Below are 15,092 nucleotides of genomic sequence, written 5' to 3'. Positions count from 1 at the left end.
GTCTAATCTGGTATTTTGGCTAATATATTGTTACATTGTTCATTCTTTGTTCTCGCTTTAAGGCAGACTTTATCCTCTGCTGTGTATTATTATTATATCAAGAAAGTTACAAGATGTTACTATTATTATTATTATTATTATTATTATTATTATTATTATTATTATTGAACTGAGGTATACTGGAAGAATTTTTATACCATCCAGGTCATGTTACTGTCTGAAGATATGTTCAGAGGACATTTTCCCTCATTGGTCATACCATGTCTATTGATCTGAAGCACATAGTTTTTCTGTGGGAAATATATATATATATATATATATACAGGTGGCTTAGACATAATTGAAAATTTTAGACTTTGGCTTTTCAAAACAAATTTTGCTTAAAATGGATGGTACTGATACTTCTTTGTATTTGTTTCTGTTTCTGTAAGTTTTGTTTGAGATGTCTGGTTTAAAATTTTTCCTGCTAACTCAGAAACACAGCTTGTGATTTTAATATTTCCAACTTTATTATTATTATTATTATTATTATTATTATTATTATTATTATTATTATTATTATTATTATTATTATTCAAATGCTTGTGATAATTGTATTTTAGTTATTGTTGTTTTTACAATCAGTTTAAATATGTATATATACACAGATTGCTATACTATATATATATATATATACTGTATATATGCTGTATATATAATTTTATTTTATTTTTTTTCTCCATAAGAACATGAGAAGCCCATACAATGACAGAATTAGCAGCCAGAATTAGTTACCATGATAACTATAATGTTGTCATAGTTTATGTCACAAAGCGTGGCCTGACAAGAAATGTTGCATTGCTTGTTTTTTTGTTTTGTTTTGTTTTTTTCAAAATCGAAACAGAAACCACAAGAAAGAAGGGCAGATCTCCCATGTGGACAATCGAGAACAACAAATCAGTCTCTGAGAGACACTCCTTTCTAGAAGCCTGACTGAGCAGCAACATGCTGGCAGCGGTCTATCAGCTGGGTCAGCTGACATCCGCAGTAACCCTCCGCCGAAAACCAGTAGGCGTAAACAACAAGTCTCAACACAAGCCCAAGCATGTATCCGCTTTCTGTCACTAGGGGGCACTGTTGGGACCTTTCTCTTTTTTATAAACCACACATTATATTCTACATATGCATATGTGCTTATGTGTGCGTTTATCACATAAACGTGGCCGGTGTTGCGCATAGATATCAGCCTCTAAACCCGTGGCAAAAAGTGAGCGAGCAGGAAATACTTAAAGGAGCTCAGCCAGCTCTGAGAGTAATTCGCCAGCGCATGGTCAGAAGGGCCTATGAGTGATGAGAAAGTTAAGTATCAGGGGGCTGTTTATCACAACGCTGCACTTCTTAAATGCTGCCGGCTGAAAAGATCAGCCGGCAGGCTTACGCACACGCAGGTGCGCACACCAGCGAGGAGTATCATGGCAAGCGCTCCGGGCATCTGCAGGTCAGGTCAACTACACACAGAATGGACACCGTCAACTTCTATGATCTTACGTGTGCTCTCTCATTATTCACCGTTTCAGACCAGCAGCAGCAACACCGCCACAAAAAATGGAGATAAGCAAATTAAGAAGAAGGGTGCAATCCTACCTGAGAGGGCTCTTAATAGTTTGTGGTCCAGAACTGTTGTAGTGTCAGAGTGGCGAAGGGGGCGAGAACAGCACCGCGCGCATCTTCTGTTTTGTCGATAAGGAGCTCTGTCTGCCGGGAAAGTATTTTCTTGCAGGCTTGCTTGCTCTTTTTGCTTTCCCAGTCGCGGTTTTATTGCCTCCAGAGGAGGAGGAGGGGGGTGGCAAAAGAGGGGGAGAGATCATCGCAGGCAGCGGCTTGGCATAGGCGGCGACTGTCCCGAAGATCCCACCGCCAGGAAGTCGCGAAGATCGGGTGAATATGTGACACGCAGCCGCACCCCAAAAACGGCCGAGCTGGATTTGTTTTTACACTAACGGGGGGGAAATAGACGTTTCTGCACTCCTTGCATTTTAGTCGGCCGCTGATACAAGGGAAGGAGCAGAGAATAGACAACAGCATAAAGTTCATGTTCATAGAGCCTGGGCCACGTGGCTCGCTCCAGCCAATCGCAGCCAGGGTTCAGTCGTAAACTTTTATTACTCAGCTGTAAATTTCTTCCTTTTAACAACCAGGAATGTTTGCACCCATCTTTTACTTCCCTTTTTTATGATAGGGCAAAACCAAAATCTGCCGCGCACCACAAGAGCCGCAATTATGCTGATATTCCACATTAAGTTACATTTCTGAAATTTGAACAAAATCCGCCACTTCCCCTGTCTAACAAGGCGCAAAGATAGGCCCCCCAAAAAGCCACAATAAATAAATAAATAATACATAAATAAATAAAATGAGAGTGTAAGGGCGGGGGATTTATAGATGGAGGCGATTTGAAAGGAATATTTCTATTAGTATTATTATAACACTTCAACATTATGCTATCTCTGACTAGGTTGACAGCCAAGTTCATCTGATATAAGAAATTCAACATCAACAAGGTCCTCCATAAGTAAGGATACCAAAACAAAAATAATTCCAGAGTGGATTGAGTAATAAACAAAGTTCTGCAAAGGTTCATAAAGGTGAAATATTAGACAGTCTTAGCCCAACAATCTAATGTGAAGGTTTTTTTTTTTGTCTCCTGACAATATGGCGCAGATTTTCAACGTCACTTTTGTGAACAATGAACCTGAGCATTTATAAATTAGAAAAAATATATAGTCAACGCTGTGTTAACTCAATCGTTGGCCCGCTTTTTTCTCGGATACGTCAGAGTCATCGAAACACACGGAAGCATTCAAAACCAAGATAAGGCTAATGCTCTAAATTAAAGCCATTCTACAAGCTTAGAGAGATTCCATCTTCTTCTATTCTCAACGACACAACAATAAAATGACACTTATGATTCAATCTACAACATCTCATCCAAAACAGAGGTAACTTCTCTTACAGGCTCCTCGGATGCAGGCCGTGTTCTCCCCTCTGCGCTGCAGAAGTGCAGGCCCTTTGCGAGACGGGTCTTTACACCCCAATAAAGTTTACTGCAGGTACACTAAACTTTATAGGTAATATAACGCTCTGCTTCAAAAAAAAAAAAAAAAAGAGAGAGAGAGAGAAAAAATATACACGGACACACACACAGTGTGACGTACAAAAGAGAAGAAGAATTTGGCTTTGGGGTACATTGCAGGTTTGGGACACGACCGGCATCATTTTATGTTTAGATTTTCGAGTCAGCAAAAATAAAAATGAACCCACGTGAGGTTTGGGAAAGAAATGACACAATGAAGAGCAATGATAAACCGGAGCTATGCCGAGTCTCATTGTTCGCTTTAAAGGTCTCAGGCTGAACCAAGTGAGGGCAAAATAAAGCTATACTCAACTGGAAAATCAGGTTCTAGGTACCCATTCGGGTTTTTGACGTCTAAAAGACAAAAATTACTTTTTTTTTAAGATGAGCAAAAATAATTGAATATTTACTACATTCTAAACGTGTCATGATGGGGTTGGCCTAAATATAAAAAAACAGAAAAATTAAGAGTAAGGGAATAACAAATTTCGACAAATAATAAATAACATTTAGGAAAGCTGAATGATCACCCCCCTGCATTAAACTTTGTTACACACGTTAGGGGGAAAAAATTCCTAAAAATATCTAAAAGTATAAATGCTGGAATAAAAAAAAAAAACTGCTTTATAAGATCAAACAACGGTCTGTGTCCACATAGCATATATTTACATTTTTAGAATTTGCGTCAACACTGTCCCGTGTATAGGTTTTGGTTGTATTCAAATAAGTTGTAATTGAGTGGAAAGAAATCAGAAAGCGGGTAAAACACACAACTCCGGGGGCTTTAAATATTTTTAGACGCCTGACAATGAAAATCATTAGTACACAGAACGCGACTTAGTACGTTTCTGTAAGGAGAGATTGTATTAAAAAATACACGTAAAATTTAATTAAAGAATTACAGCTATCTGAAATTTAAAAATAAAAAAGTGGAAAATCGGTGTAAGATTCTAATCTTGTTTTTCTAATACAGAGGCACTACGTACAGCAGCACAACAACATTTCCGGCAGCCTCCGCTGCAGGACCGTATAGGGCGAATGAGCAACATAGATTTTAGGCTGATTTAAATGTTCTTCCCAGATCTTGCGTTCCAAGCTGAAATTTATTTTTTAAGCCACGGATGCGAAACGCGAAAAGCTGCTCGTTGCTTCTGCTTTGATTCCATCACTCTGGAGTTTTAGCCAGCACGCCTTGCATGGCTTCATACAAACACCTTGCACTGTACAGACAGATTTAAGCCCCCGTCCCCCATCTTTCTTCGCTTTTTCCATTACTTTGTGCGATTATTAACATCACAGGTCAGATGTTTGTTCATCTCATCTGAAACAGCCATTACTCTTCTCAAGATTCATTAAAAACAAGTCTCCGGTTCTCCCCGAAGAGAGGAAGTTTCTTATTAAGAGGATGAATCAAATACAGCTCGGGATGCGGGGCACGAGCATGCTGTGAGAGGGATTCCCAGTCATTTGCCTTAAAAGGTACACTGAGACATCTGTAGACGCATGACTGGTGTGTGTTTTTGTTTTATGTGCCAGAAAGTTTAATTAGTGCGGCCAAGAGGATGTTTAACGTGCATGTGCAAATGTTCAAGAGGCTAAAAGGTATTAGCAGAAAAAAAAAAAAAAAGAATAATCAAAGCATCAAGATGTTTAGTCCCAGCTGACTGAAATGATTTAATTATTTGTAATGAGTCACCATTACAAGTGCAAGAACTCTGGGTCTCATTGGCGCTAACGAAGAGGTGCGCCAATGGGAAACGGGTTTAGTTTTCTAACACTTATGAAGGTTTCTCGTTGTTATGTGTGCTAATACTTGTACGATATTAGCGTGCTGTGTGACAAAGAATAAATAAACACATGAAAAGCAGAACTGAATGTGAGCCATCTTGTTTATTTGTGATTTTACATCAACAATGGCGAGGGGGGCGGGGCATGAGGGAACACACAATTCCGTCTTTCACAGGAGAAACAACAAGAAAACGAGCATATTGTTATGTTAACATCAATATAGAACAAGACGTACATAAAGATTATATTCAGTGCAAAGAAAAAAAAACAAACAAACAACTACTCTATATCACCAGAACAGTAAAATAAAAAGTTCCCTTTCTAAAACTTTAAAATTCTTGTCGTTGTTGCAGGTGTCATTAAAACGCAGTTTTTGTGCGTCGTAGGCAGTTTTTAGTTGTTGGGGAAAATAGCTTGCAATCAGATCAGAGCGATGCCACGCATGTGTGGAATATAAGAAATGATGCGAGGAAAGAGCTCTGAGCTTTAGGTAGTGCTGTGGTACAATTTCCCTAAACAAAACAAAAAAAAAATAGTCATAATAATTTGTTCGCTTGGCTTTGAGCTAAATCGTCTTCCCAAGACTCCAAAATGAAATAATAATAAAAAGAAAAAGAAAAATAGTCTTCAACAAGTGTTTATTGTATTTTCGGGTAAATGCTACACGCATAACTTAATAATATAAGGTTGCTATAGAACGCTTTAAAAATTAAAAACCATATGAAATCTCTATATTCAGAAATCTCTATTGCAATTTCCCCCAGGTTTACATAGGTAGCATCAAAGGATTTCAAACAGTTGTATTTCCCTGGTGATCCGAGGAAAAGCGAAGGATGTTGGAGGAGCTATCATGGCTATGCGCCGTTCACGTAAAAAATCAGAAGGAAATGAAATGTAATTATTGTAAAAAATCAAATCGAAATGTTGTCGTTTACAGCCTGATGTAACAGTGCGATGATGTCTGAACACTCACTAATAAGTTACAGGCCCTACGTTTCTTTTATAGCTTCGAGTCTGAAATGTTCTTGCATCTATTTACAACAAGTCGGCGTTATTGATCACGTTCTAATTCCGACTTCTTTGATACGAAAAGCAAATTTGAAGAAAAGGAAACTATGGAAACAAAGCCATTTTCAATCTAACATGCGTTTTTAATTGCCCCTTGTATTTCTGTGCATGGGTGAGAGTCCTAATATTAAAGAAAATTCTACTAGCTTTGCATGGCGTCTTCGAAATGGCAATGTTGGGATCATGTTGGGGAAAACGAGTGGGGGAGAAAGAGAATTCTGTCTATTTATGACAGCAATATTGGTGGGATTCCTGTTCCCTCTTGACAAAATGGGAAGGGTGGTCATAAAAATGACGCTCTCTGCCTCCTTGTGGCTCTTCGTCTGTTTATGGGACCGCTCTCATTTTTTTTTCTCTCGTTTCCAGCCATATAACCATAAAAAGGACCATAAAAATCACTCCTTGCTTTCTTCTTTCTCTTCCGCTTCTTTCTCTTCCCCCTCGTCCCCTTCACCGTCCTCGTTGCCCTCTTCCTCGGCCTCGGCTTCGGCCTCCCCTCTCTGACCAGGAAACTTGTCTTTGTTGTTCTCCTTTTTCCACTTCATCCTCCTGTTCTGAAACCAGATCTTCACCTGACGCTCGGTGAGGCTCAGGGCATGGGACACCTCAATCCTCCTCTTGCGGGTCAGATAAGGATTGAAGAGGAACTCCTTCTCCAGTTCGAGGGTCTGGTAGCGGCTGTAGGTTTGTCTCCCGTTCCTTCTGCCTGGGGCTTGGGTGATATAAAGTCAGAGGTTAGCTTGACGCACTGAAAACACACTGATGAATAAAAAACGGTGGATACGAATGAAACACTGATCGAGTTGAATCAGAATTTTCTTGGAAAGTGTGGGGGAAAATCTCTTTTCAGGAGTTACTAGTAGCAATCAGAAGGCAATAGCCCTCCACTATGTTTGTGTTCAGGAAGCAATAGCTATATATATATATATATATATATATATATATATATATATATATGTGTGTGTGTGTGTGTGTGTGTGTGTGTGTGTGTGTGTGTGTATTATGTATATATCACTCAACTCACTCATTCAACTGCTTTAATGGATTAATTCCATTTGCACAACTAAATACAATGTACTATGCAAATTTAGATATGTATCAACCTGTCACACATATTTTCGCTCACACACTGAAACTTTGACCAGAAAATGACAGATGGGATTTTCAACTGATGCACAATAACTGCATGAGGTTTGTATCTCTGTGGAGTTCCTGCAGCCTGATATCCTGACCAGAATGGCCCATGATGATTGGAATTACATTACCCACAAAGCTCTCACGATTATGACCAGTTTGAGCCTGAGCCACAGTGGGCCTGTGGGTCAAATTACCCTTTAAAGACTACGGGTACAAGGATTCTGCATGATCGAGATGAAGGCTAAACGCACTGAATAGCAGTGTCTGTTTGAATGCTGAAGGTCCACATGCCCAATCACCCCATCATCTCCCCGTTAGTTTGTGGAAAAGTCTAAGTGAGCGATTCTTGGGCTTCAAAGAGCATAGTTGTTATGAGCTGGGATGTGTAATATTCAGCGGTTTGAAAGAAGCCCTGTATAGACATGTGCTGCAGAGGAACAGCTGCCTGCAGCTCAGGTTGTATCTGCCCCATCATGTTCCCTCACTTATTTTATTACACTATTTAAAAAATACTCTAGTAGCCTATACTTGAGCATATGTTTCATGCACATGCACATATACACAGAAACACGGACACACACATATATACACTCACTAAGAGACAGACAGAGCAAGAGTGAGGAATAATAAAACAATAGCTGTTTGATTCTGACCGTGGGGTCTCATCCAAGGAAACATAAGACTGGGAGAGGAGTTTTGATTTAAGTGGCCTTGTCCTTCTCCGGGGTTAGAGCTGCTCGACGATTTACAGTCCGGGTATTGCGCTAGGCTCGCGTCTTGCTGGGCACCATAAAGCGTTTGCCTCGGAAGGGCTTCGTATCCATAAAATTTAGTCGCGTCGCCGTGGCACGCGAGAGCGCAGGGGTTCTGCTGGTATCCCGGATTGGAGATCCCCGTGGTTCCGTGGTGGAAAAAGTCCTGAACATGATGGGTCGGGTGCTGGAAGCCCGGCGCGGCGGCACCGGGTCCGTAAACTAGCGTGTGGCTGCGGGCGACGCTTTGTGGGAACCTGCAGTCGTAGTAAGTTGGCTCCAGTGACTCGCTGCCTTTGTATTTAGAAAAAAGAGGGTTAACAAAATAGGAGCTCATGTTCGGTTAAGCATCAAGCAGATTCGGTCTTTCTCTCTCCCTCTCTCTCTCTCTCGCAAGCTGAAGATATCCTGTAGGATGATGGCAGCCTTTTGTTTGGGGTCCCAACTCTCGCACACAGCGCGCACACACAGACAGACAAACCGGAACTGTGAGAAACGCTGCCCCTTTGGACAATCTACGGCAGCTCACTCTCTCTGAGCCGTTCCTCTCATCGGATTTCTAGCGTTGTGAGCGTCTTCTTCTTCTTCCCCTCCGATCCTTGCACAGTCAAACCCGGCACATGGCATGCGCTTTGGATGTGTTAAAGCTGGCGGCACAGTCACAGACACTGCTCTTTTCTTTCTTTTTCCTTTTTTTCCCCCCAAGCTTCCCACCCAACCACCCCCACCTCTCCTCTGTAGCCCCCCCACCCCTTCATCTTTCCGTGACCGGTCAGACGTGGGCCCTACGTATATCCACCTTGAGAGGAGATTCACTAATCATAACCCAACAATCTAATAGGCTGTAAATATGATCAATGTTGTGTTTATCACAGCAGAGCTTTGTTACAAGTTGACCAAAGACGTTAAAGGGGGTTCAAAAGATGCACTTCCACTACAGTCTGAATTTATTGACTATAAAGGCTGAGAATGTTCAGGATCGCGAGGATTTCCCGTTTGAAACATATACAAATGCCATTCTTTTTGCATTATCATTGACCTTTAATGACCCTCAGTGGGTCAGCAATACCCTCTAAGATTGCTATGCTGTTTTGAAATATGAAAACCCCAAATCTAAAGAAACATTTGACAATAGCTGACATAGCAAGTAGAATAATGGATTTTCGGGCAAAAAACTTTCCTGTCAGTAGCCAGTGAAGGCCATGCTAGCATGTTCGTGCCATCAAGCGCTGTGACGCACCGTGACACGGAAATAACAAAGGCAAATTATAAATAGTATAGGTAGCCACTAACTGACCGCGTAAAAAAACTACGAGGATCAGCAATACATTTTTCACAAGGCGAGATCCAAAAAATGGTACCTCTGGGGTGCTCAACTGTGTATACAGTGAAAACATGCACAGTTTCAAGCTCCGTACACCTTCATATGGTCCTTCAGTCCAAATATGCCACACACGTTATAGTGGAGTCACTGATGTTTTATGCGCATCATCGTAAAATGTGAAAGGAGCACTGGGCGAGTTTATAGACCTTTTACACTCTATAAATATGCAGATTGCCAATCACTTCTTGAAGACTTTGGACGGCTGGAGTACACATTACAACAGAGTAGTAGTAGTGAGGATTCAAATCCGAGTGTAGCAAATTAAAATATTCTTATTTACAAGTGTTCTTTTTTCTATATTATTATTATTATTATTATTATTATTATTATTATTATTATTATTATTATTGATACTACTACTACTAATAATAATAATAATAATAATAATAATATAGATGTGTCTTGCCAAATTTTCATTGCAGTATTATGTTCTAAATGCTAATAAAATTTTATCTTATGTCAAATATGATTTCTGCCTCTTGATATTGATGCTTGTTTTTTTCTACAAATAAACATTTGCCACTCAGTTAGGGTATGGGCAAATATTTTATATTTTATGTTATTGAGTTAGTTAAGTAGTCCACATCATATATATATATATATATATATATATATATATATATATATATATATATGCTTGTGTCCTGCTTGTGGACATCCTCTGTGGCCACGTCCAACGTTAGGTGCGCCGCTGTCAGAATGAGCCGCTTTGTGGGCTATTACAGCAAATGTGGTGCGTGGGCATATCTGTCACATTGTCATCGACAGGGTTACTTTTCACTCTTTAGCAAAGCCACAGACTTGTAAAACAACCCCCCATCCCCCACCTTCAAAAGACATGGGATCCCTGGTCAAAACGTTGATCAACAGCGTCATCTAGTGTTAGGAACCTTCTCCTAAACTAACCGTTTCGACCAATCAGAAACATCTGCGATGCGGTTGTGAATGATGTTCCCATTTGTCCCCGAAAATTGGAAAATATCTGGCCTTTTACTTCAATAAATTAGTTGACCAAATCCCTGCGCCAACAAAGAGAAATCTTATTTTATGGCACTTTAAACCGATGCTGCGCTGTTTTCTGTTATGCTGACTAACTGCAAGATTGCCAAGAGATATCTGCAGTGCAGCTCTCATATTTGTGCATAATAATTATTGACTTCTCTCCATCCAATTGTAGACTAATCGACCACTCCTGTGACGAAGTGCAGGGGCGGTTAGCCTATCAGTGGAAAGGGAAAAAAGTCCCCCTATACGATCAGTGCTTTGAACGAGTTCAGCAGCAGCAGCACCGTCCATTAAAACCATAAAGTAATTTAGCCCAGACGTCTAGCCAGCGAGTCGAGTTTGCTTTGTTCGTCTGCATTTGAGACAAACAGCCCGAGCTCCAACAGGGGCTGTAAAACTGGCATCTTTGTCCGGCCTGAGCTGAGCTGAGCAGAGCTGAGCGGAAATGCGCTGGGATCGGGCTTTGAAATTACAGCATCCTGTCTGCATTGTTTGCCACCACAAAAAGGCAATTTAGGCCTATCCCAGGAAACAAACGTGAGACAAGGGAAATTGTCTCTCACTTAAAAGTTTAGCCGTTGAAATTCTGTCAGCATCTTTTTTCCCTCTCTCTCTCTCTCTCTGCGATCTTTGAAGCCTTGGTGGACATGTATACAGTTGGAAACCTCTGTGCACTCTCTCTCTCTCTCCGTGTGTGTGTGTGTGTGTGAGAGAGTGTTGTGCTTGCGTGTGTGTGTGTGCATTACCAAACGCAAGTTAAAAATTAAAAGGTTAAGTGGAAGTTTTAGGATTTAGACATACACATTTAATATTGCAAATGCCTCTTTTAATTGTGGGGATATTATTAAGATATAGGTTGTACTATTGTTGCTCGGAGGTATGTTTCTAAAACACATATTTTAAAATTTGATTTTCTAAAAATGCTCAGCTGCAAATCTGACCTGTGTCAGACCTTGATAGTAGCGTAAAAGACGCTCGCCAAAACGGCGAAAAATGTAAACGTGCTTTCAATTTAACCTCATTTTGAGAGTAACCTTCCCTAATTAAGGCCTTTGCAGCCTTAGCAAAAAAAAAAAAAAAAAAAAAAAACGCGATTGCCTCAAACATGCCTGCTGTTTTTAAAGAAAACGAGTTTCCTCATTATGCGTTTCCTTATTAAAGCCCAACCTCCCGTGTAGCCAAATTCCACTTGCATAACATCCCAAATGAACACAGAAAACAAGCCTTTATGTGATCATGATTATATTTGCAGAGCTCTATTTAGCTACACTCTTTAATTAAAACTCGCCAGCTACATGGCCAAAATCTTGAAAGAAAGAAAGAAAGAAAGAAAGAAAGAAAGAAAGAAAGAAAGAAAGAAAGAAGGACAAACAAACAAATAAAGCACATTTACAGCAACAGCTATCACAAAATACAACACAGACGAGGCGCTCGCAAATGCTTCTGATTCTGTACAAAATACTCTACACCTGCGTCAGGAAGTATACAAATAAAATATACATGGAAGAAAAAACAAACAAACAAACAAACAAACAAAAAAAAAAACATTCACGCCATAAATTATAGTTTTTTTTTTTCCTTGTGAAATTCAAAAAGAATTCAAGTATTCTATTTCTTCGGAGAGATTGTGTGGCATCCAAACGTTTTGCTCATTTAGATTTTTCTTACATAGAAATATAAAAGTGAAAGCAGAATGTTTTCTCAACAGAAGTCTCTATTTTGTTTTATCCTTTTTGCACTAAAAATTATATTCAGCATCACAAAGACTGAGGTTAATGGTACAACAAACAAATCCACCAAAGTGACAAATAAGATGAAGGACGTGGTGGAGGCTTTATGTTTTGGTAAATCTGTGCTGTCCATTTTTATTCATTTTTTTATTTTTCATGTTTTATTAATTAGTTATTTCTCTCTCTCTCTCTCTCTCTCTCTCTGCAGTCATTATTGTTCCTTGTTGTCGCTCTTGTCCTTGTTCATTTTCTTCATCTTCATTCGCCGGTTCTGAAACCAGATTTTGACCTGCCTCTCGGTCAGATTCAGTACCCTTGCGACCTCGTATCTGCGGTCTCTGGTGAGGTACATATTGAACAAGAACTCCTTTTCCAGTTCCAAAGTTTGGTACTTTGTGTAAGGACACCGCTTCTTCCTCGTGGAGCGGGCGTGTATCCAGTTGGCCACGGGGTTATCTGCAAATTAAAAAGAAGAAAAAAAAAATTATAGTAATAAGAGAGGAACGCCAAAAACAGGCAAACCAGGCTACCAAGACTCACCAGAAAGTGCAAAAATAAAAATGATTACAGTCAACCTTACACTACAGCTTGCATTCAAGCTAAATTAACATTTAGTAGTTTAAATAAAACCCAACACAGAGCAATCCTGCGCTGATTTGCTTTCTTGTTCTCTTAACTTGTGAGTAACACCGTCGTAAAATACTCAGTGCGCGTATTCACTTTATAGGCTCATAAAATGGCCCGTGGTTCAAGCCTTTACAGGTCCGTGGTGAAAGTCCTCGAGTTTGTCCCCACATTCCTCAATTTGCCTGTGGATAAGTTTTGGACTTAATAAAGCAGACTAAATTATACATTTGTGTCTGTAAACACGCAATCTTATCATAGCTGAGGAGACTGGTAAGTAATTCATATGTGGGAATGTGTATTTGTTGCACATTAAGGCCCTCTGGGAAAAAAAAAGCAGTACTAAAAGTTGGCTTGTATGCCGCCTTTTACTGACACAGGGGTCAAAATATAATCGTAAAAATGAATCATGAGCAGTTTGCTGATGAATAGATTCATATGTCAGATTCAGGGTGTTCACGTTTAAATGAAAACGTCTAAAATCCGACAGCATCCATCCAAATTCAACGTCTTTATCCTGCAGTTTTGAGTCCATGTTTACAACCCCGTCTGCTTTTATAGCCCCCCAATATTAGCCTGGTAGCGTTTGTCTTTTATAGTTCCTTAAGCTTTCCCCCTTCTAGCACAGGCGTTTCACATTTGAGCCGCAAGGAAAAGGGAGAAGCCATTTCTAATTCCGTTTCACAACAGTTTCAGACCAAAACAAGAATGCTTCCTGGCTGTAAAAGAAGCGTTAACTTACTAGGATCTAGCTCCGGCTTCTCCTCCTTATGCTTCCCAGACGCAAGAAGCTCCGACTCCGGAGAGGGGACGTTCTGCGGCGTCTTGTCTCGCATATCAGTGGACGAGCAGTACAGATAATCCGGGTAGGTCCGTCCGGCGGAGCTGAGGCATTCCCCGGCTCTGTGCTCCTGGAAGGCGTCGGGCTTCAGTCCGTAATGTCTGCCGTTCCCCGGGTAGCCGTGAAAAGGCACGGCGCCCGAGATCGGCTCCAGCCATGAACGCATATACCTCGAGTCTGTGCCTAAGTGCGGCTGGTGACTGTACGGATGGTAGACCACTGATGACTGGGAGTGTCCGGGGGCCCAGGACGTAGAGAACACGGTCGGTTTGGGTGCGAAGCTGCAGGAAGGATAGTCGGCGCACTCCGGGACTAGGGACGTCGGACGGGGGCCAGCTGGGTGCGAACCGGGAGCAGAGAATCGAGTCGCAGCAAGGACATCCTCGTTCTCATGGTTGATCAAGGAGTCCACATAATAATTACTTATGGGACCCGTGGTCGACATGTCGAAGCCTCCCCGACTCTTTTACATGCATCCGTTTATTATATGGAGTGTATGTGTACTTTTTTATCTAGCCATAGAACAATCAAGGCAGGTAATTATTTCTCAAAGCTTCCCTGGCTCCCATTGGCTGACCCGCTGACACGTGATTATATTTACCCCCACAAAAATTGTACAGTGGATCAATGCGCCACTTATCCAGGGATACCAATGCACATAAATGGGATTAAACAAAGTGTTCTTTCACTTCATTCCTGGACTCATAGAGGTAAAATTGCCATAACATTTCTTTTTTTTAAAATAAGGAAACCATTCATGCGCTGTGCTGCAGCTAGATCTTTATCCAGTCGTAGCACAGACCTGCGCACATTGCGTGTTAAAGCAAGGAACTATTTGATGGTGTAATTAATCTCTGTCAGAGCTCTATGCTACTTCAATAGATACTGTTACAGCATTAAAGCGTTTATTGAATCGTTGGCTCTTTTTATCCTCGGTAAAACAGCATTTGATAAAGTGAGGAGTTTATAACTTCTCGTAGAATGCTGTTTATTGTTTTCAGGGATATATAAAGAGAAAAGCCTCCACGGGAGCATCCGCAGCTGCAGCAGGGGGACGTGCACGGTGGAAACGGGGGAGAATCAAAATAAGGGATGCATTTCGCACGACTTTTAACGAGAGCCTGAAGACCAAACATTCCCTAAATGGGGTTTGTGCAGATACTGCCGAGAAGGAGATTCCGAAGGCTTACAGACTCACAGCCCACTAAAAAAGCCAACTATATTCGGCCAGTGACCGTTCGAGGTTTTTATGTCCATCAATAAATTTTAACGAGGACCATTTGATTGTTCATAAACGTATCGTTAATATGGAGAGCATCAGAGATCCCTGCTAAAAATGAAAGCCGCCACCATTGTGTGCGCCTGCTAAAAAAAAAATAAAATAAAAATAATGAAATTGAAATGGCCGAGAGCAGCAGATGATATGACGGGGTTTACATAAGGGGGTATACAACTCCATGAAAGCGTTCATAAAATTGAAAATGCTACTATTGTATCCTGCCGGTTTACTTCACAACACACTTCTGATGTCTGACACCTGAGAAGGAGCGATTCACCGACTTAGTAAAATCGCAACACTACAAAAACAGGAGAAAAATACAACAACAATGTCCTACATAGGCTACTCTCATTTGGAGATTATATATATATA

At 40.6% G+C, this 15,092-nt stretch overlaps 3 protein-coding genes across 3 annotated transcripts in view; all 3 read right to left on the bottom strand.

Moving 5' to 3' along the window:
* Nucleotides 1-4,877, bottom strand: part of LOC114155825 (homeobox protein Hox-C4a) — a 36,037-nt gene extending 31,160 nt beyond the window's left edge. Inside the window, exon 1 of the mRNA XM_028036038.1 lies at nt 1,624-4,877. The gene's annotated coding sequence lies outside the window, so the exon portion shown is untranslated. The remainder of the gene's footprint in view (nt 1-1,623) is intronic.
* A 106-nt stretch (nt 4,878-4,983) lies between these two features.
* On the bottom strand, nt 4,984-8,545 carry hoxc8a (homeobox C8a). Its single transcript, XM_028036625.1, has 2 exons — nt 7,759-8,545; nt 4,984-6,680 (listed from the first exon to the last, which is right to left on the bottom strand). Exons 1-2 carry the CDS (start codon nt 8,192-8,194, stop codon nt 6,364-6,366), a joined length of 753 nt encoding a protein of 250 aa, XP_027892426.1. The 5' UTR covers nt 8,195-8,545; the 3' UTR covers nt 4,984-6,363.
* Nucleotides 8,546-11,471: 2,926 nt separating this feature from the next.
* On the bottom strand, nt 11,472-15,073 carry hoxc9a (homeobox C9a). Its single transcript, XM_028036501.1, has 2 exons — nt 13,343-15,073; nt 11,472-12,432 (listed from the first exon to the last, which is right to left on the bottom strand). Exons 1-2 carry the CDS (start codon nt 13,884-13,886, stop codon nt 12,188-12,190), a joined length of 789 nt encoding a protein of 262 aa, XP_027892302.1. The 5' UTR covers nt 13,887-15,073; the 3' UTR covers nt 11,472-12,187.
* Between the last annotated feature and the right edge of the window lie 19 nt (nt 15,074-15,092).

Source organism: Xiphophorus couchianus, chromosome 1 (genome assembly GCF_001444195.1).
Source record: "Xiphophorus couchianus chromosome 1, X_couchianus-1.0, whole genome shotgun sequence".
In the NCBI taxonomy this organism is placed as follows: Eukaryota; Metazoa; Chordata; class Actinopteri; order Cyprinodontiformes; family Poeciliidae; genus Xiphophorus; species Xiphophorus couchianus.
The sequence above is the reverse complement of the archived record's forward strand: the minus strand, read 5'-3'. Positions and strand labels throughout refer to the sequence as shown.